The sequence below is a fragment of the Zosterops lateralis genome (assembly GCF_965231275.1).
Source record: "Zosterops lateralis genome assembly, chromosome: 15".
In the NCBI taxonomy this organism is placed as follows: domain Eukaryota; kingdom Metazoa; phylum Chordata; class Aves; order Passeriformes; family Zosteropidae; genus Zosterops; species Zosterops lateralis.
The window spans coordinates 10,376,718-10,397,101 of NC_139775.1; the positions used below are offsets into that span (position 1 = coordinate 10,376,718).

At 42.4% G+C, this 20,384-nt stretch overlaps 2 protein-coding genes across 8 annotated transcripts in view; one reads left to right on the plus strand and one right to left on the minus strand.

Annotated features, from left to right (window-relative positions):
• CLEC16A (C-type lectin domain containing 16A) overlaps window positions 1-10,080 on the minus strand; it is a 119,692-nt gene extending 109,612 nt beyond the window's left edge. For all 7 annotated transcript variants that reach the window (XR_014591200.1, XR_014591201.1, XR_014591202.1 and 4 more), the window contains exons 1-5: window positions 9,985-10,080; window positions 3,698-3,826; window positions 2,894-3,027; window positions 2,006-2,154; window positions 1,246-1,351 (exon numbers count right to left, since the gene is read on the minus strand). Coding sequence is in view for 2 of the 7 variants with exons in the window: in XM_083872757.1 (XP_083728883.1) it covers window positions 1,246-1,351; window positions 2,006-2,154; window positions 2,894-3,027; window positions 3,698-3,826; window positions 9,985-10,064 (598 nt within the window). In the remaining 5 variants the exon portion in view is untranslated. The remainder of the gene's footprint in view (window positions 1-1,245; window positions 1,352-2,005; window positions 2,155-2,893; window positions 3,028-3,697; window positions 3,827-9,984) is intronic.
• A 1,059-nt stretch (window positions 10,081-11,139) lies between these two features.
• On the plus strand, window positions 11,140-19,465 carry DEXI (Dexi homolog). Its single transcript, XM_083872860.1, has 2 exons — window positions 11,140-11,902; window positions 18,807-19,465. The coding sequence occupies exon 1, from the start codon at window positions 11,445-11,447 to the stop codon at window positions 11,724-11,726; it is 282 nt and encodes a 93-aa protein (XP_083728986.1). The 5' UTR covers window positions 11,140-11,444; the 3' UTR covers window positions 11,727-11,902; window positions 18,807-19,465.
• The last annotated feature ends 919 nt before the right edge of the window (window positions 19,466-20,384 follow it).

Below are 20,384 nucleotides of genomic sequence, written 5' to 3' on the forward strand. Positions count from 1 at the left end.
ACTTGGTTGCATAAATACATCACAAAAAGGAAATGAAGCCTGTAATCTGCTCGTTTTTGTAAGCTCATATTTGCATTTACAGTTCCTTGAAGTAGAAGGCAATTATCAAGTGCCCATTCCTCAAAACAAAAGAAGAAAAAGTGCTGCAACCAACACTGTAAAGACCCCATTTGCTATGCAGGCTATCCAGTCATTTGCAAAGCAAAGGGCTCATTGTTTTAAAAAAGACCTCATATTCTTCTATGAAGACTGTCAAACTACCACTTCTTTTAATTGACAGAAAGTTGTGTAATTCAACATGTAATTTAATTTAAAACGCACTAGAGAACAAGAAAACCCCTGCATGAACATATTGCATAATACATATTACCTTACAGCATGCTGATTTCAGAGGCAGAAGTTCAGAATAAACAACTTTTCTTTTTTCCCAGAGAACACTGGTATTTTCAGTTTACAAAATGTTATAGACCGTGAGAACAATTTAGAGGGAAGTGACTTTTGGACATTGGGTTTAGAGCAGACATTCTCAAAGTAGTGCTAACTTCAAAATTCAACCAGGTTACTGAGGTCCCTGCTGACTTTTGAGGACCTCAAACAAATCAGATGCCTCCATTTCTCTGGAAAACCCCTGGCAGTGCTCAACTACTCTCACAGTGAAGCTTTAAGTTTTTTTCTTATGTCCTACTGGAATGTCCAGCACAGGAGTTTGAGACTGCAGCCTCCCAGGCTTCACTGAGCACCTCTGGGAATGGTCCAGCTCCTCTTGAGACTGGAGTGACTGCAGCACCTAACAGTTCTACAGTCATTTTAATGTACTTTCAGTCCAAAAGGGAGTGATTTGGTTACTGCTTAATACACTAGAAAGCTCAATTTCAGCAGTAAAAGGTAATTTACATTCTTAAAACACTCTAGTTTTGGGAGGTTTTGTTTGTTTACTTTTTAAATACAGTCACATTCTGACCTCTCTTGGAAGGAAAGCTGAAGTTCCTTCTACATGTCCAGCACTTCTGGGGTTTTTTTTAAACCAGTTTCATTGGTGAGAAAATAACAGTATTCACAAGTACATACTGCAGGTTTAGGATAGTGGTCACAAAAGTCAAAATGTGTATCTGAAACTTGTCAACATGCTAAGCTTCTTCATCTCATAAAACAGACAGAAAACCCTCATGAGTAAATAACTGAGAATTAAACTACAATGAAACAAGATTTGCACACATGCCTTTTTTTAATATATAAAAAGCATACCTTTGTAGACATTTAAAGTTATAGTCCTAACAGCAATCCTGACCATGCTTTCGGGGTGGTTAAAAAATTTAATAGCTTCAGTGTACAAAGCAAAGTCATTAGTGTGCTGTAACAAGAGGAAAGAAAATATTTATTCATTAAACACGTACAGAACATGGGTTGGGATTCTGTGTGAATTATGTTTTCTGTGTATTAACACGGTACCTTTACCTTCTACTTAAGTAATAAAAATGATTTTACAATGCACATTCAGTTGCATTGGTAGCTCTGCATTAAAATAAACTGCTTTAAGCATCAGAGCCTCCCAGGATAGCTGTGCACATACTCAGTGCTTTCATGCCCTCTTCTGGCAGAAAGCAGATTGCAGACAGGAAAAAAATCTATTTCAACTTTGCCCTTTGAATCAGCTCTTTGGACTTTGACTAAACCTCTTAGAACCAAGTGATGCAACAGAAAAGATCCTGTTTATGAAAGCACAAGAAAACAAGGCACAAGCAAACACTAAATTCTCAAGGAAATAGACTTAAGAACTACTGAAATCAACCAACATAAGACTAACTTCCATGTTTTTAGTTTATTATAGTTGTAAGAGGACAAAGCCATGCTTGTGCAGAGATCCTCACAAACAAATTCACAGCCACTGGTATGGCCATTATAAAAATAAAAGCAAGACATTATGAGACAAAACAGAGTATGTGCCACACTCTTATCAATTTCTAATTCAAGTTCTCTTATCATTATACTGCAACTCTTTACTTACCTCATTATAAAAGAAATGTACAGTATGATTATTGAGTTTCAGGGAAAGAGTCTTCAAAAATGATATGTAATAGGCCATGATCTCCTCATCAGAAAAGTCAAATTTGTGGACAATTATAGAATTCACATAGTTATTAGACAGCAGGTAGTCTGAAAAAAAAAAAAGAAAAAAAAAAAGAAGTATTTACACAAGTTAACCAAAAAAATCACTGTGGTAACAGGCTGTATTTAAAGTACCAGCTAAAAAGCAATGACCTGATGCTTGAAGATCATGACTTTGAGCCAAACAGCTCAAGTGATGCCTTTGAGAATTAATATAAAGGATTTGCTCGCTACAATGAGAAACTGAGAATACACTTCATCTTCCTCCATTCAGATAAGCTCTGCAGCTAGTAACACTCAAATCTTTTCCTCCCAAAGTTCCAACTCTCCAAGGCTTGATGATGACTTCCATAACAGTTGTGGAATACTTCAAATTATTAATTCTCCATCCTCTATATATTTTACCTTGAAGGAACCTCCCATGGCTGACTGCCAGCACCAATGATGTCAGAAGAGTTACAGCACAAATTACACACCAGAGTTCCACCATATGACCTGTGGCAGCCAGTGAACATTTCAGATCACAACTAATCTGACTTAAAGAACCCCTTGAAATGTGCTAAATGCTTGTTGTACCAAAAAACTACTTTTACATCACCGAAAATTTACATTAAAAGGTATTGTGGAGTCAGTTTACACCATATTTTTGGTAGTGTTCAATTTAAAAGACTGTTAGTAATTCATATAGTTCTTTGCAGGGGTACTAGGACTAAGTTTCATTGAATGAAAGGGAATCCTATCAGATCTTGATCACTTCATCCTAAGCAGTTTGGAAGTGTGTCCTTACACAGGGATGTTTCGTGGCTGATGTTCTCAAAAAGGATATTCAGAGTCTGCAGCAGCTGCACACACACGTAACGACCAGACTTCTGACGCAGGATGTTCAGGAAGAACACAAACATATTCTTCTCCAAGAAAAAGCTGAAATAAAGGAAAGATGTCATTAAGTCACATGCTGTAAGTAACAGGAGCATAATTTGGCTAGGAGCAGGCAACTTTGACAAACAGCATGTTTTGCTTTTATGAAGAATTGCTTTGCAAATCTGTATTTGCTTTTTATCTGTATAACAAAAGAATATCTTTCAAAAACCTTAAATATTAAACAAGAAGGCTTAAAAATTCGAATTATGCAGGAAAAAAGGTATCAAGAAACCAGGGGCTTTCTTACTGCATTTTTAGTATATCCAATTTATCAAGCAGCTTCAAATACCACAGCTAGAACAAGGTATTTATTTGTTGTATCTTTGGTAATTGAAACAATAGCAATATGATATGAAGAGATGTACTGAGTAAATCTGGACCCTAAAATAGGTTAGAGTTTGTATTTATATCAAAAGAATGGAGAGTCAAACAAAAGCAATACTTGAAAGGGGCTCTGGAGTCCAAAGACCTTTTAGAAGCAGCAAATTCCTGTATGACATGAATATGAATTTGCTCACACCCCTACTACAGGACAGAGCTTTTTACATATAGTCATGAAATATATTCTTGGAGGAGTTAACAGTAATAGTGTACAGAACTCTGTACAACTCTAAGCATTCTTCAAACCCAAAAGCAGAGTGTCAGAGAGAAGTGGCTCAGGAGCACTCACTCAAACACGGAGCTGTCATTCTGATCCCCCCAGATCAGGATCTCCGTGATGGAACGAATGGTCTCCACCAGCAGGTTGCGGTTGTGATCTGTTACTGTTGTGTTTTTAGTCAAAATATGATACATGTACCTAAAACAGAAAAGAAGTACAAGTAATGTGCTCTGTCTAACCATTGCACAGTTCTAAAACCCTAAAATTTCCTTCTAATACTGATGCAGAGACAAAAGTAATTGTTAAACAGAGTAAGTGACAAAGGAAACAAATTCCGCCCAGCCAGTGCTTATGCATATGTTAACACAGAACTAAAAACTGTGCAACTGGACCCAAGGTGCTCCTTCCATGAATTTCTCTGGAATATGTTGAAGTCAAAGGAGTGATGAGCAAGAAAAATAGAAATAGAATAATCAGGAAAGCATGTAGTAGCTGATATGGGAAAGTGGCACATGAGGTCTAACCAGGGATGTTCAATCCCTTCTCTTGCCTGCAGAGCCCCCTCACAGAGTCACATCAGTTCTGATGTTTAATACCAAACACAGGACTCTCCAAGACTATTCATTCACATTGGCAAAGCTTCATCTCTGGAGCACAAAAATACTGACTGGAAAGGGGGTAAAGTCCAGCTTCACCATTTCAAAGGGCAAGAGTTTAAGACCAGTGAAGCTTAAAAAGGGTGTCTATATCACAGGTGACCGGCAGCTGTAGAGAATACAAGCCTTTCAGATTTTAAGTCTCAGAATCTTACTCTTCAAGGAAGCACTTTTTTTTTTTTCAAATAAGTTGTCACATCAAAGTACCAGCTTACTTCTCTCTTGTTACTTTCTTATGTCCCACAAACAAACAAACAAACAAACAAACAAACAAAGAGATGGGGTGGGGACAAATTCTAATAAAAGCACAAGAATCACCCTGTTTTTCTTTTCTCCCTCTGTTTTTGCTTTTTATTCTTTTCTTTTATGTAGTAATAAAAAGAAAGGATAAATATAAGAAAGGTGCACAATTTTGAAAATAAGTAAGACACATGAGGGAAATTTCATGTAATATTAGAACTGCACAAGTTTAGATTCTATATTGATTCAGCTCCCACATTGTTATGCTGGGATGGTACTGAAAACCAGGAGTAACACCTCAACATTCAGGATTTCTGTGCAATATACACACAACTGTTTGGAAAGGAAGACAGATTTCCCATATTATCAATCTTGCCATAAATAGTGGAATTAATCAAAACTCCCAGGATCTAATTCTGTGAAAACAGTCTGTTCCTGACCCTGGGGCCAGCCTTCCTTATTGTTTTGGATTCCATGAAAGTTTGTTCAGTGATTCAGATTGAATTTTAGGAATCTCATGAGTAGAATTTTGCCAATTTTATAAGGTTCCAAAAAACAGAGTCATTTCTGAAACAAAATTTTGGGGTGTCTGGTTTATGGCTTAAAATAAGACATTTAAATCAAAAAACAGACTTGAAATCACATTTCAAAACACAGGATTCCCATCAATTTTAACACTAAAAAAACTGAATCACTGCACTGGGTAAGCATGCAGCCAGAGACTAAAATGCCATTTAACTGAAGACTCCTCTGAGGCTGTTCCAAGTATTTGGACTTATATCAGACTTATGAAGACAAGACAAGATATTACCTAGTTGCAGAACCTTTGCTTGAACTCAAAAAAACCTCCTCCAAACAAACAAGAACTTTGATAATATTTACAGTTTCCTTAACATCTGTCAAATTTGGTATTGGGCGTCTTCTTAAACTACTGCGCTGCCACTGAGTAGGGCAGAGTTTCACCGGACTTGCTGCAAGACCCAGCCTGGACTCCCAAGCCATGCAGGGAACGGGTGTTATTTCAGAGGAGCTGGTAAAATGCTCTGTGCTGTCAGGGTAAAACACTGTGTGCTTGCTGGTCTTGGTATGACTTAAGCATCAAACAACAATTCTGCTGTGCTGAGTACTGCACAAGGACACAAGAGATAAACAGCCCTCAGAAGTTCACAGCTTTAACAAACCTGATACACCACATGCTCCCTTCCCTCACTCCCCCTAAGCAGCAATGTGACAAAGCCTGCACCACATTACCAGTGCCATTATCATATTAAATATATCACCAGATGGCAAAGAGGAGGAAAAGGGGAATAGGTGGAAGGGGGGAGAGGAGATGGGAGAATTGGGGTTTTTTTTCAATCTTTCCGTTCAGTAAAAAAAAAAATAAAAAAAATAGCTCTCCCTTCATGGTGGCTTCCCCTCCTAATAAATCAACACTCATTTTCAAACCCAAAACAGTCACTGATCACACTGAAACCACTCTAGGAAAAGTTGATTCTCAGTTGTATCCTACAGTCATAACTGCCTGGTCACATGCTGTACCATAACAGTCATTAAATAGCAAGTCAGAGAGCACCTGGAAATCCTCTTCCACTAATCTGAGGATCACAGTCCAGGATTCCTTCTGTGGAGACTGACAGTGGGATGGCTCACAGGGAAGATGTGAGAGCTTAAGGCTGGACCACCTGTGAGAATTCCCAGGCTTTCTAAAACAGCACAGAAGCCCTGGAAAAACCTCCTGCTAGGGCACTGTGTGCATTATCAGGACTGTGAATCAAAAGACAGAGCACAAACTCAGTCCCTGCTCTGAGGATGCAGCAGTTAATGGAGCAGAGAACATCTGAAGAGTTGGCAATTAGATCAGTTCATTCCACAATCATCTGAACAACTTCCTGAGACAGTCAGTAATTAATACTATATTACTTCACAGATTTTAGCCTATTTATTTGAAGTCACATGGAAGTTATTGCATCTGTGAACATGTATTTCTCATTAATAAGTTACGTTACACAAACTTGGGATTAAAGTTTACTCCAACAGTAGAATTTTGGGCATGGGATGCAGTGGGAAGAACAACAAGCTATTACCTCATTTTGGGAGCCTGTGGAATATAGAGCATTACAAACACAAAAAGCAAGAAACATTTAATAGTCAGGAATACATTACCTCCAAATTTATTTACTTAGTGGCTGCATTACTGCAAAATTCCTTAATCTGCTAAGGCACTGATGCACTCAGAGGAAACCTGGACTTCACCTTCAATCTATTCCTATTCCATCTTTAATTTATCCTATTTGCTTGAAAATGAACAAGAAAGCATACACATACTTGTTTCTCTTTACAGACACGTGAAATACCATATTATGAGAACATGAAATTATCACACAAACCCAGTGTTTTGTATTTAGATAAATCCTTAAAGGCTGTCTCTAAATGCTGATTACAGAGGGGTCAGGTTTGTGCTTCAAAACACAAAATTATTGAAGAGGAGACTTTCATCATCTTTGTATCTGAAGACTGGTTCAAACAAAAACACATCATGCAGAAAGTGTCAAAGCACCCAATACCATCAAAATCAGTGGGAGATGTTGCCAGCAACTTAACAAACCAAACAAAATTCTGAACATTTTTCTGGTTAGAACCCATGCTCAAAGGAATAACACAGTGACTCATGAATATTGTAAGTGCATATTAATGAGTTTCCTACTTATTACTTACAAAAATACACTAAAACAGGTAAGAGTTTAGGAAGTCAAGCAGTCAAATTTAAAAAGCCCAGATTTGACCATAACAGTCTTGCTCCTTCACTCTGCCTGTAATCAGGGAATTGCATATTGCTCTGACAGAGGGAACCTGATGGACAGCAGAGACAGGGCCCCAGGAAATGAATCACCCATGAAAAGAGACTTCGAGCACACCTTTACTGACACTGCATGTGACCAAGGCATGGGAAATGTTCAGCACCCAACTGCAATGGCATGGAACCTTTTGTGCAATCACAATGCAATTAAAATACCAAGTGCAGAAGCAACAATGGGGAATGTGCTTGACAGTAACAACAGGGCTATGTAAAATACCATAGAAAAGTATGTGGAAAAAATCTGACTTAGAAACAAAGACACACAAAGCCATTGAGTTCTCTGAGGAGCACCCAGGCACTGTTTCATCCTTCTCTAGATGGCATTTCAGAAATTGGATTAAATTTTAACTGTTTTCACAGAATCAAGAGGCTGTATAAAAACACTTCATACAAACAGCCTCACAATTTTCCTTCAGCCAATCCATTCTCTGGCGTGTTTGCAGGAAGACTGAATAGCAAAATTTCAAAAGCAAGCCTCAAACAAACTGCATTAAAGCTGATGGGAAAGATCCAGCATTTACTGACAAAAAGCAGTAATGCTGCTGGTATCACTAACCATGTGTATTGTTTACAATTTAGACTAAACTCTACCTTATTCAAGTTTAAAAATAAAAATGTTCTCACAAGGCCAGCCCAGACTGATTTCACCCCTGTAACACAGCATAATATACCTTTTACAGGCTGAGCTAACCTGTAAGAGCAGGGCAGGGGAGCTGTACTCAGCTCCTTCAGATAGAACACAAAATGAGGCTTTGATGAGTTGAAAAGATGAGAAGGTAAACAGCTTATCGACTGAGCTTACTGAGATTTTCTTTCACGACCCCAAAACAAAGGCTCTCTGCCCTTTCTCCTTCTGCTACTTTACCCACTTCAATACTTGGAAAATACCTAAATTTCACCCTTTTGTTGGCATCTAACTAAAAGCTGAAATTCACAAAGCCGGGATAAACAAACACTTAAAATATACATATTTTAATATGGTCCCATCTGCCCTTTGCATACGACCATTTCAGATTCATAATAACAGAAATCACATGTAAAAAAGCAAACAGACCAAAGCTCATACTTTAGTAGATAATTACATACTTTAACTCTCTGATAACAAGTCAAGCACAAGCCACAACACTTACAGCCCAATTCCCTTTTGCTACAAATGAGGTGTCATTTTTCTATTCTCTGCGGCCCCAACAGAACATGGACACATTTTTCTTGCCTGAAAGTAAGTCAAGTCCCCCTCTCACCAGCCTTTTTTTCCCCTAAACTTAAATTCAGTTTCTTCAAATTTCATCATGCATCAGCATTCTTGCTCTACCTTCAAGCAAATATCAACACCAGACAGAGCTAAAGCTCCACTAATGCTGGGTAGTACACAGTAACTACTCCTTCTATGTTCAATAAACATTTCTATGTTCACATCTGAGCATGACTTTCCCCCTTTTCCCTGTAAAACCAGACTACACTGACTTACTAGTCTCACCTACAATGTTTCAAAATTACTTCTGCATCTCTACTGCCTCATTAGTTTTGTATTCGTGGACTTGATTTCTGTGTCTTTGGTAAAAAGCATTGCATTTCAGTTAGTCTTGCTCATTTTGAACATTTTTCCAGTTCTGAGACAAGGACCGGAATCCATAAGTCGTCTTGATAAAGATCCAAATCTTGTACAGGGCATCCTGCTCGTTACTGTCAGAACATCCATGTCCTCTTTGTAAGAAGACTGAAAACTACCAGGCACTATTTCTTAATGAGCTACATATTCACAGCGATTTCATTTAGAGAGTGCTTCGTCTCTTAAAGGCCTTCTTTTCTCTTTCAGTACAAAAAGAAGCTATCGAAGTGGCTCTCATTCTTCTTGCAATAGCGGAACATTTAAAATGGAACAGGGGAAATTAAATTTTTTATCCCTTGCCACCCTTCCAACTCTCCAGTGGCCGAGCTAGGATAAAACTATTCTTCCACCTTGTGCAGGCAGCAGTAACACACGGCTGTGGGGCTCCGCAGACACACTTTACAGTTGTCAAGCTCCAAGCTCTGCTCCTGCAGCCCAGGGCACATCCCGGCCCCATGGCCGTGACTCACCGCCATCCCCACACCCCCCGAGCCGCACCGCTCACACACAGGCACCGGCCCCGCGCCTCCCCGCCCCTGACACCGCCAGGAAACAAACAAACTTCTCCCTCACGAGCAATGGGGTAATTTTTGTGTTGATGACGCCTCGCACTCTACTCCAACCAAGACTCTGTGGCATTACTGAAAACAAAACAAACACGTACGGCAGCCCAGAGTGTGACATTACGTGACGAATTGCGTCTGCCCTGAAGACCTTCTGGGCCGGAGAGGCCGGTTTCCGTCAGGCGGACACGGGATCGCCGCCGGGGATTACCCCGGGAGAGCTGCGGCAAAACGCCCCGGGGAGGGCAGCGAGCGCCTGGGGAGCCTCGCCCCAAGAGCCGCCCCCTCCTCTCCCGACCCCGCAGCGTCCCCGAGGGAACCTGCCCCGAGCAGCTCCGCGGACGGGCCCCGACCGCAACCGCCCCCTCCGAGCCCCTCACAGCCCCGCCGCCCTCACCGCCGCCCCGAGCCCGCCGCCGCCCCCCGCTCACTTGAGGTGGTCCAAGGAGTGGATGCTGCGGGCGGCCTTCCCGTGCCCGCCGCCCACCCAGCTGCGGGAGCGGCCGAACATGCTGGCGGCGGCAGGCTGCTCCGGCCCGCGGGCCCCACGGCCTCACAGCCCCGCGGGGCGGGCGGGCGGCGACGGGCGCGGAGCCTCGGCGGCGGCACCGGCGCTCAACGCGCATGCGCGGCCGGGGCACGCCGGAAAGCGCCAGCCCGGCCCCGCCCCCGGCCCGAGGACTGCAAATCCCAGGGAGCCCCGCGGGGGGCGGGGCCAAGCCCTCACACGGGGGGTGGGGCCTGTGCCGGCCGCGCTCTGGGGGCGCCTCGCTTACAAAAACATAAGAGTAAAGGGAAACCAAACCGGAAAAAAACCATCCACTAAACGTGTTAAGTGTACCTCCTAAATGTGTTATTATTTGAGGTAATAGTTGGCCCCTGGCATCCCTTGTTCGGCTTCCATAAGCCAAATGAAGCTGTTCTGTGGGATTAAATACTGCGCTGCGAGACGCAGCGTCAGAAATTGAGCTGCTGACATTGCCCTTGCTGAGGGGCAAAAAGGGTTTTCAATCGGCTTAAAAATTAAGGAAGAACAAAGAGACGGGGACTCTTGACTGTCTTGACCTAGTTTAGGATTTTTAATTTATTTTTGCTTTAGCCAGAGAAGTAAACTAAATCTATGTAAAGCTAACGAGTTTGTCAACCAGTATCAAAAATGCACGGAGTTTAAAATCCCGCCTGCGGTTATATTTTGGTATTTGTAAAACCTTGGTCAGCAAAGAAACACCTACAGCGCGGCCAGAGGGGCCCGCAGTGCTGCTCCAAGGGCCTCGGTCACGGCAGAGGTCGCCAAACAACTCCAGGGGCGAAGGCGCAGCCCCGACCCGCCGGCGCTGCCCCGCTCCGGAGGCTGCGGCAGAGCTGGGGCCGGCGGGGGCGCACAGCGAGGGTCCCGTGTCCCCTGCAGCCCCGAGCGGCCGCGGCGGGACCCCAGTGCCGGCACCGCGGCGCTGGTAAACAAGGGCGGCGAGCGGCGGAGCAGCGCGGGGCGGGCAGGCCGGGAGCGCTGGCAGGGGCTCCGCGCCGCCTTCCCACCGCGCCTGCGGGCTCCTTCCGCAAACTTTGCGGGCGGGAGGAGGAGGAGGAGGAGGAGGGAGCCGCGGCGGGACTGCAGTGGCCGGGCTGGAGATGCCGCTGATCTGCCTCCTGCCGCCACCGGGGCTGCGGCAGCGCCGCTGAACCCGCCCGGCCGCCTCTTCCTCCCGGGACTGAAGGGACCGAGCCGGCCGCCCCTGCGGGGCTCGCCTCTTCCCGCGGTCCGGATCCGGCTCCTCAGGAATCCTGCCCTGTGCCGCCACCGGGGCTGCGGCGTGCGGTCCTGCCCCGCTCCCCGTTCCCCCCGCGCCGGCCGGAGGGTCGGTGCCCGCTGCCCCCGCGGCCCCACGGCTGCATGACCGCCGCGGTCTCCGCGCGTCTGGATTCGGTGGAGTCCTGGGCCTTCCATGCGCTGCTGGTGCTGCCCTATATGTTTTACGTGGGCTTGTTCTTTGTCAACGTGCTGATCCTGTACTATGCCTTCCTGATGGAGTACATCGTCCTCAATGTGGGCATCGTTTTCCTGCCCGAGGATATGGACCAGGCTCTGGTGGATCTGGGGATGCTCTCCGACCCTGGCTCCGTGCTCTACGAGACGGACAGCGAGCTGGATGTCTTTGACGGGTACTTGGAGTGACGGCCCGGGGCGCTGCGAAGGGACGGCCCGGGGCAGGGGCCCGGTGTGTCCGCATGGCCGCGCCCGGGCCCGCCGTGCCCTCGCTGCCGCCGGCTCCTCCCGCGCTTCACTTCCAAATGACACTGCCCTGCCGGGACCCGCTGCCGCCGGGCAGGCCCGCGGAGACGCAGAGGGAAGTAAGTAATTTCTTACTGTCCGGCCGGGCACAGCGCTCCCGGGGACACGCTCCCGGTACGGGCGAGCGCTGCGGGCGAAGGGCCGGGGCCGCCCCCGGCGCTGTCCCCTCCTGGCAGCGCCCCGGGCCCGGCGGGGACAGGTCCCTCTCCCTCGGGACTAGTCCTCTGAGCCACTGCAGCTGTGCTGCTGCCGGGGGCTGCCTCTACAGCCGGGCAGCAACTTGGCTGAAAGCAGCCCTGAATGGAAACGAGCATCCCGGTTAATATTTGTTACAATTCAGAGACCTTCCTCGAGCCAGAGACTCATCTTAATTTGCTGCCCTTTAGAACCACTCTCTTGGATAGTGACAAACTACCCAGCTCACCGTTCTTCCCATTTTAATTGTAGCACGAGGGTTTGCTTGATTAGTTTTTTTTTTTTTTTTTTTTTTTTTTTTTTTTTTTTAGTTTTGAGTGATTCTAAAACTCAGGAAATGTAAGGCTTTAGCATTTTAAAACACTGAAATGTATTTGGGAAGAAAAATCACTATTTAAAACACTGAAATGTATTTGGGAAGAAAAAAAATATCACTATTTCTAGCTAGGACTTTCTGTGCCAAATGTATGTTAATGAAAACATTCACAGTTTAAATTAAAATGTGTTAGCAAATCTGCCAGCAGATTTTTTAGCAAAATATTGTCTGCAAATCTGAAAACCGGTTCAGGGTATCTTTGTTTTTCTGTTTGAAATTATGGAAATAGGAAATTCAGTTATAAGGTTACAAGTATAGTCTCAGTGATCACACTATACAAATATCAGTTAATATCAAACTATTTTAAGCAGTCTTCTAATTTAACAAACCCAAACAAGCCTTTCCTGTAGTTCTGTCCTTCTTATAGGTTAAAAATATCTCCTGAATATTTCTAGTCAGATTCTGTGTAAAGCAATATTAGCTGGAAAATATTAGAAGGAAAAATTTGACATTTTTGGTGTTGGAGTAGCATTGCAGAAACACAGCTGAACAAGGCTTGGCCATAGGCATGTGGGAGCCTAACGAGGGAGTGAACAGATTTTGTTGCTACTGAAGAAATCTCACTGCATATAATTGCTGCAAATGGAAGTGTCTATGCCAACATTTGGTGGTCCGTCCCAAGCAACTGGATTAGAATCACTTCTTCTGGAATAGAAAGTGTGGAGCAGAACAGTCCTCCCCACAAAACACCATTGACAATTTTGTGGTTGTCTCCTTCTTTTTCAGCTGGACAAATAATACACATCTCTGTATTCCAGGAAAGAAATTCCTAAAAATGAATGCTAATTTAAGCAAAATGTTTGGTGCTAAAAACCATATCCATTTCCTTCCCCAAAATACCTTTCCCCAAACTCCAAATCTTAATGCTGCACAATGCCATTTAGTAGAGGGATTAAAAATACTTCTTTTAAATCACATTTTCTTCTGTCTAGAATTTGTCTTGATGAGTTGTGTCTAGTTTTCAGGAAGACCTAAGGAGAGCACCAGGTACAATTTCCTCAGTGGGTTTTTTCCTACTATACGAATATATAATTTGATATGAGCACAATTCTCTTCAATGTAGATTAATGGGCTTCTTAAAATTTTCCTTTGTATTAATAAGATAAGCAGCTCTGGAAACTTCTTGATATTCTAACGATAAAACCCTCCAAATGCAGAAATCAAAATGCAGAGGTTTTCTCGAAGTTCATAAGTAAGGCTCAGTCTATATCCACCAAGAACTAATGGAGTTCTCTACAGGTACCAGCTCCAGCCTTGATGTTTCATTTGGAAGCTGTCATGGTAGATGGTGGTTTCCACTGAGAATCAAATCACAAATCCCAAAAGTTAGGTCACTTCTTAGGCAGCAAAAAATTTACTGTGTTTCATCTATTTATATATTTAATTATCCTAACAGACACAGCATCCAGGCCACAAATTGCATAATTGTTTAGCTACCAGGCAAAGACACAGCGTTATCACCATGAGGAGGGATTTGAGTTAATATCCTGGTTACAGGTTTCTTCACAGTTCTGTGCCATCCTCCTCACCAGTTCCAGAGTAGCAAAGCAGGCAGAAGAGGGCCCTAATTTGGAGCTGTGTTTTCTGCTTTGGGAGCAGCAGTAAGGCCCTGAAAGGGAAGATTTAAATTCCTGTGGTGCCTTGCCTGCAGTGACCCGAGTTGGTGTGAGTGTTAACCCCTGCTCTCCTGGCTGGGAAGGGTTCCCACCCGCCCTGTTCCCCTGCTCCCAGAGCGCTGAGGATTCACAAGACACTGCAGGAAGAATGGGTCTGTTTTGCCAGCAGTGATGAAAAATAGGGAGGCCTACACTTTGCATTAAAGAGCAGGGTTCTTCATGTGACTCACCAGCCATTTCTGAGAACAACCCAAGAGCTATGATTAGCCTGAGCTAAACCTTGTAGCGTCCTCCGTGCCTGGGAGAGAGGAGCCTCGCACCCTGGATGAGTGACGTGTGACAGCAAAACAGAGGGGGCAAATCCCAGGAGGCCGCTCTGCAGCGTGTGGAAAGGCTCATTTAGATGTAAAAATAAAAGAACACGTGGATCAGAGCAGCTCTGTGCTCCCTGGCAGCAAACCCCTCACTTGAATAAACTCAGTAGAAGCAAAATGATGTCCCAAGTTTCTCAGCATAATTGGTGGCAGACAGATAAGTAAGCAGCTGAAAAATGTTTCCTGGCCTATTCAAATGAAGAAATTAATCCGTATAAACTCAACAGATTTGAGAATTGAGCTCATTCGTGTAATCTACAGCTTTCATATGAATGTGCCAGGTTATTTACTATATTTGAAGCCCCTTGGCATAAGGTCATATAAGGCTGTTCTCATGCTTTCATAAAATCAGATGTGACTCATCAGAAAGTACTCCTATCAGAAAGAAAAGGGGCAAAAGTAATCAATAATGAAAACTGAATAACAAAGTCTAATTTATGTAATCTTGCAGTACATTGTTTACCTGTATTTTTTCATAAGATGAATTATGATGAATAGCTTCAGTGAGCAGAATCCAGCACCCAAAAACCTGTGACTCAGCACTGGCAATGAATGCCAGCATCTAAATTCTGAATCAAAAAAAAAAAAAAAATAGCTTAACTCCCCAGCTCATCAATATATTGTGCCAATTAGAACTGCAGGCTCAGTGTCTATGAGACATCCACCCCCTGTGCCTCTGTCTGAAGCAGAGATGTCCTGCAAAGGACAGATCAGAAGAATGATGTCACTAGCACTGTCAGGATACATTTAAATGTACCAGAATACACTTCCTGACTTCTTTCTTTTCAGACTTTAAATATTAAAAATAATGGGCAGAGTTGCTTGTTACTTAATTTACCTTGCCATTTTTCACTATTTTTCCCCTTTGCCAAGGTGATTTGTTGACTCCATGATACAGATCAGTTGGCTGGTTATGACTTACAGTAGCAACAGGACTAAGAGCAATTGCTATGATTTTTAGAACAGTGTTTTGAATTTTTAGATGTTATTAAAATTAATAGAAGTCCAGACTCACCTGACAGCTCTGCTTTAAAGAAATGTGTACTTAACAGGAATTCCATTCTAGATGGAAGGAAGACAAAGTCATGGTTAACTGTTCAGCTGTCCATACAGACTCCTTAACCACAGCCATGGACACTTATAAGTAATTTTCTACCAAATGCATTTATTTATGTAATGTCAAGAGAGTAAGCAGATTTTTCAAAAAGTCTTCCAAATGGTGCTGTTAATAATGGGAATTAAAATAAGGCACAGAAATTGGAGACATTCAATTTTTGATAGACATAGTTTAGGCCTGATTATTGCATGTGTTAAAAGCCTCAGCCACAAGTAACTTTAAAGAATATTTTTTTAAAAAGTCTCTGTGGTTCTTTCCTATAAAAATCAAGCTTTCTGTAATAAGCTTGCTTGAATAGGTGGCAATAGCCAATTACCACTTTTAAGCTGTCAAAGGAGTTAAGAAAAGAATCCAATTTAATTCTTCATGTATGTTTCCTCTGGAGGAGGGACAAAGTGACACTACAGTTCAGCTAATAACTATCAATCCTAAAATAGAAGAAAAGAATAATTTGTTTAGAGACATTTAGTCTCTAACTCTGCATTTGTCTCCTCATAATGATCCTAGTTTATAAGGAGTACAGCTATCCCAAAGGATTAAATATGCACAAGTTGCTAAATCTTTCCAGTTGTTCAGGGAAACTGTCAGACTGTCTTTCTTTTCACAGTTGAATTTTATTACTTTGGCGACAGATTTGGAAAGAAAAAATATCTGAATAGTTTGAATGATGCTCTCTGGAGACACAAGCATATGTCTAATATATGTGATAAAAAGGGCAAAGACAAATAGCAGCCATATATGGGAAATAATGGTATAATGGAAGGTGATGATGTGCACTGAATGATGGATTGCTGGGGAAACTCCAGGTCAGTTCACAGACTTAAAGCTAAATAAATACTCTTTGCAGGGTCAGAAAGAAAGACCCAAGCGTTGCTCAGGCAGTAGAGCCCAAATAGGCCACCAGAGCTGAATCAGTGCTCCAGAAAGTGAGGAAACAGAAAGCAGACAGTGTCAGGGTGTGAAACAGAGTCACACAATGTGTCCTTTGCTCCAGCCTGCCTTGTGAGGAACAGTAACTTCAAAGGCAGAATTAACAAAGATATCGTGACTGAGCTCCTAATGCTAGAGTCATACTACAGCCATACTGTTCAGTGCTTGCAGGTATGTTCTAGGCTGTTGGAAGTTCTAGTTCTGAGATTTAAAACATATTTTAAAATATTTTCCATCTCTTCATTTTCCAGTTTTCTGAGATTTTTGAAGTTTTCTATTAAAAAATAGGTTTTCATGAAATTCAAGGGACAGATTTCTAATCTGAAAACTAGAAAGGCAGGGTTGAATATCCTGGCCAATTGTATAATTTACACCCCATTTAATATCTGCCACAACAAATTACAGTCTTGGACTAGCAGGCCTACAGCAGTGTCTAGAACTACCATTAGACAGCTTTACACTTTGCTTTGGAGGCCCAATACATTTTGCTGTGCTATTTTTAAGTCAGCCTAGAATCTGATCTACAGTGCAGAATACTAAGAACTGCACTGAATTGTCTGGTGTAGATCAGTTTTTAGTTCCACTTGGAAAGCAATCAGATAAACACAGAATGAGTAACCTGGTAGAGCTGCTGTTCCCCCTTTTCATGTCCCCATTTTAAGATAAAGGATTTTGAGCAGATGTGTTCTGTTAGCAGGTACTGTAGCTGACAGACATTTGACAGAAATGCCTCACTGGACACAGAAGTGCTTCTTGTTTCTGACCCAGTATCTGCAGTAAGTGGCACACAGGAACATGGGAAGTGTTGTGATGAGTCAGACCACGATCTCACAGCCCTGTTTTCCACCTCTGGGAGACCTCCTGTCCCTGACCAAGATCTGCAGGCTGCTCTCTGTGCTTTCCCAGATCCACAAGGCAGAATGCAGGATGTTAGAAGGCACGTTGCTGCCCAGCCCTTGAGCAAATGTTTTCCAAACCTGCCACCCTTTGCCCACTCTGTGTTATGAAATACCTCTGGATTTCCTTCCTATCAGTACATGATCTGAATACTTGAAAGCTTGTTTTCTGCAGTCTTGAAGATTTCTCTATTCATCCTCTTCTTTGAGTCAGTAATGGTGATGAATAAAAATTGGTCCCTGGTATACTCTGCTACTGAGTTCTTTCCTACCAAGCTTTATTCTTTGCTTCCAATCTTTTAATCTGCTTTCAATCCATAAAAGAGCCTTTCCCCCAGTCCTGTGTCACCCTGTTTGCTTTTGGCTTCCTGTAACGCCTTTGTCAATGACACTAATGTCTGTCCAAGCTCATGCAGAACGTGTGACCATCAGGTTTCATTCTTCATTCAGACACATAAAGGGGAAGGAGAGAGGAGCTGTCCATTCACAGACTTGCTGCAGAAGGACACAGAAATGTCCTGAGCTGCAGCCAGGGGACCTGCTCGTGGTCTTGTGTACCTCAGCTCCTCCTCAACAAAGACTCATCCCCAGCTATCCCCTTTAGGAGCTGCACCATTCTACACTTCACTAATTAGTCATTTGTAAAATCACAAGACTAAATGAATATTGTCATTAGTGCCCAGCACCTTCATAATCCACAGCTCTGGTTCTACTTAAAGGAATCTTCTCAGCCTTGTATTTACCCCTGATAATTGTAAAAAGTCACCTCTAATAGCAGTGGGATACTTTGACTCAGTCAAGGCAGATGAGATAAACTGGGATAAAGCAATGTAACAGCAATTTATTCTTGGCTGTAAGACCAAGAAGTTAACCCAAAATGTTATTTAGCTCTAACTACTTACCAGTGGATCCAAAATAGTTGGAACAATGCAACTCTAAAGTAGAAGAGAAACTGACTGAATCAAATGTAGGCAATACTTAATTAACACAATGATCCAAAAAATAAAACCATTGTAATGAATGGTATCTAGTCAAGATAATGTAGCCAGTTCAAACATCAGTTTTAATTAGTAGGTCTAATGATATCAAATCTAGATAAAATAGGTTATCCCACTGTATGTCACAGCTGTTTATATTCTTAAGAACATCCCTTAGTAACTGATGTGGTGCACTGTGGTTCACAGCTCACTCTCATACCCCTCACACTGGTATCTTCATGGCTCTGTTAAAATTCCCAAGGACTGGTATGCTCTGACATTAACAGAAACTGACAATGATTTCTCTGAAAGGTTGTGCAGGTCTTTACTTCTCAAAGAATTATTACCCAAAGTCACAAAAAGGTTTGATTTTAATTTTTTTTTCCTAATAAGTCAACAACATGGTGCTGTAAGTCACATACTTTTCTGTTCATTTTAGGTATGGAGGGTTACTCTGTATTTATGTGTTTTCTTTTAAACAGATTCATTAAACACCTGAAATGGATTATGACCAGGCTAATGGACCAAGTCCTGGAAAGAAACTATACTCTGAAATGTAGAGATGAAAATAAGGACAAGAGAACAAGAAGAAGAGTTGTCATCAGACCTTGTCAGCTGTGACTTCTCTTCATGGTCTTTGCCTTTTGTGTGTGCACTTACTGCAGTGATTCATGCACCATCCTGGGCTTCCTTAGGTAATTTGGGGATGAACTGTATGAAAAAGTAAGATAAACTATGTTCCATTATAACAGAAAATCAAGATGTTACCCAGATTTGATAAACTTTTGAATGAATAACATGTCACCCAAATGGACACACTCTACATATAGCTTAAGCCAGTTTTACAATCACACGTTGAAAATTTTACCAGCCAGTAGTTCAAAGGCAGTGCTTTCTCAGGGGAAAATATGCAGGAGTGACTGAAGGAGGTTCTGTTCAGGGAGTATTATGGTAAGAACTGTGCTAGTAAGATATTTTATTTAAAATGAGAGTTTTGAAATAGATCTGAGAGTGAATTTTATATAAGTCAGGTGGATTAATTATTTAACACAGGATACTTTGCAGATTGTTTAAGCTCACGTTCCTATGTACAGATGTGAAAGCAATACAATAAAGACTGACCTTTTCCATGAAAAATTAAGCAGTTGTGTTGGAGTTGTTCTTCTTCAGTTTGAAAAGAAAATAATTTAAATCTGCTTTCAAGGAAATTCCAGTTTTCCTGCAGGTATCTCCAAGTCATTCCAGATTGCTGAGGTGGCCAGCAGGTAGGAAATCCTTCTTGTGAACATCTAACTAAAAAATCAGACCTGAACTGAAACATCAGGTATAGGGAGGGGGGTAACCCACATTTTATTAGGGCAGGCATTGGACTGGTTTTATTGTCGTTACGCTTTTTAGAAAAATCTGATTTTTGTAACTGTGCAAATTTTAAACTGAGTTGATGTATCAAGAACATTTTTGATAAAGTAGAATTGAAAACAATTCTGCTGACACTCTCTGCATGATGCCTGTCCTCTGCAGTCTGTGTCTGCCATCTGCTCCCAGCGTGGGCTCCCTGCTGCAGACAGATGGTGTCAAGAGTCTCTTTTCAGCCAGTGTGAGGGAACAAGAGAGTGATGGTTTAGATCCCCCATGAAACAAAGACAAACTTGTGTATCCTGATACTTCCCAGTGTGTTGCATTCAAATAGCACATTTTAGCTCCTAGGCAGTAGAAATTAGCTCCCAGTTCCCAAAGTTCTGTGCTCCAAATGCAATTTTCAGCTGCTCCTGCAAGAGGGGAAGTGCTGACACTGAACCAAGTAGTGTTTCTCCAAGACAGATTTCATCAGGGGCAGTTCAGGACCTTTAATCACTATCAAGTGTTTTGTTCCACACTGTCTCTGGACAGCAATTCAGGAATGAAGTCACTTAGGGCACAATATTCTAACACACAAAGATACATTTGAGGAAGACAAGTCCCCATTTAGGTACCTATAGAAAGAATAACCAAGTTTTAAAAACTTGTCAAGCTTGTGTTCATTGCTCATTTGCTACTAACACAGTTAAGGATGAATTTTG

Bases quoted from the DNA above. Each gene is read 5' to 3' on its own strand.
- DEXI (XM_083872860.1), top strand. From the start codon at position 11,445: ATGACCGCCGCGGTCTCCGCGCGTCTGGATTCGGTGGAGTCCTGGGCC.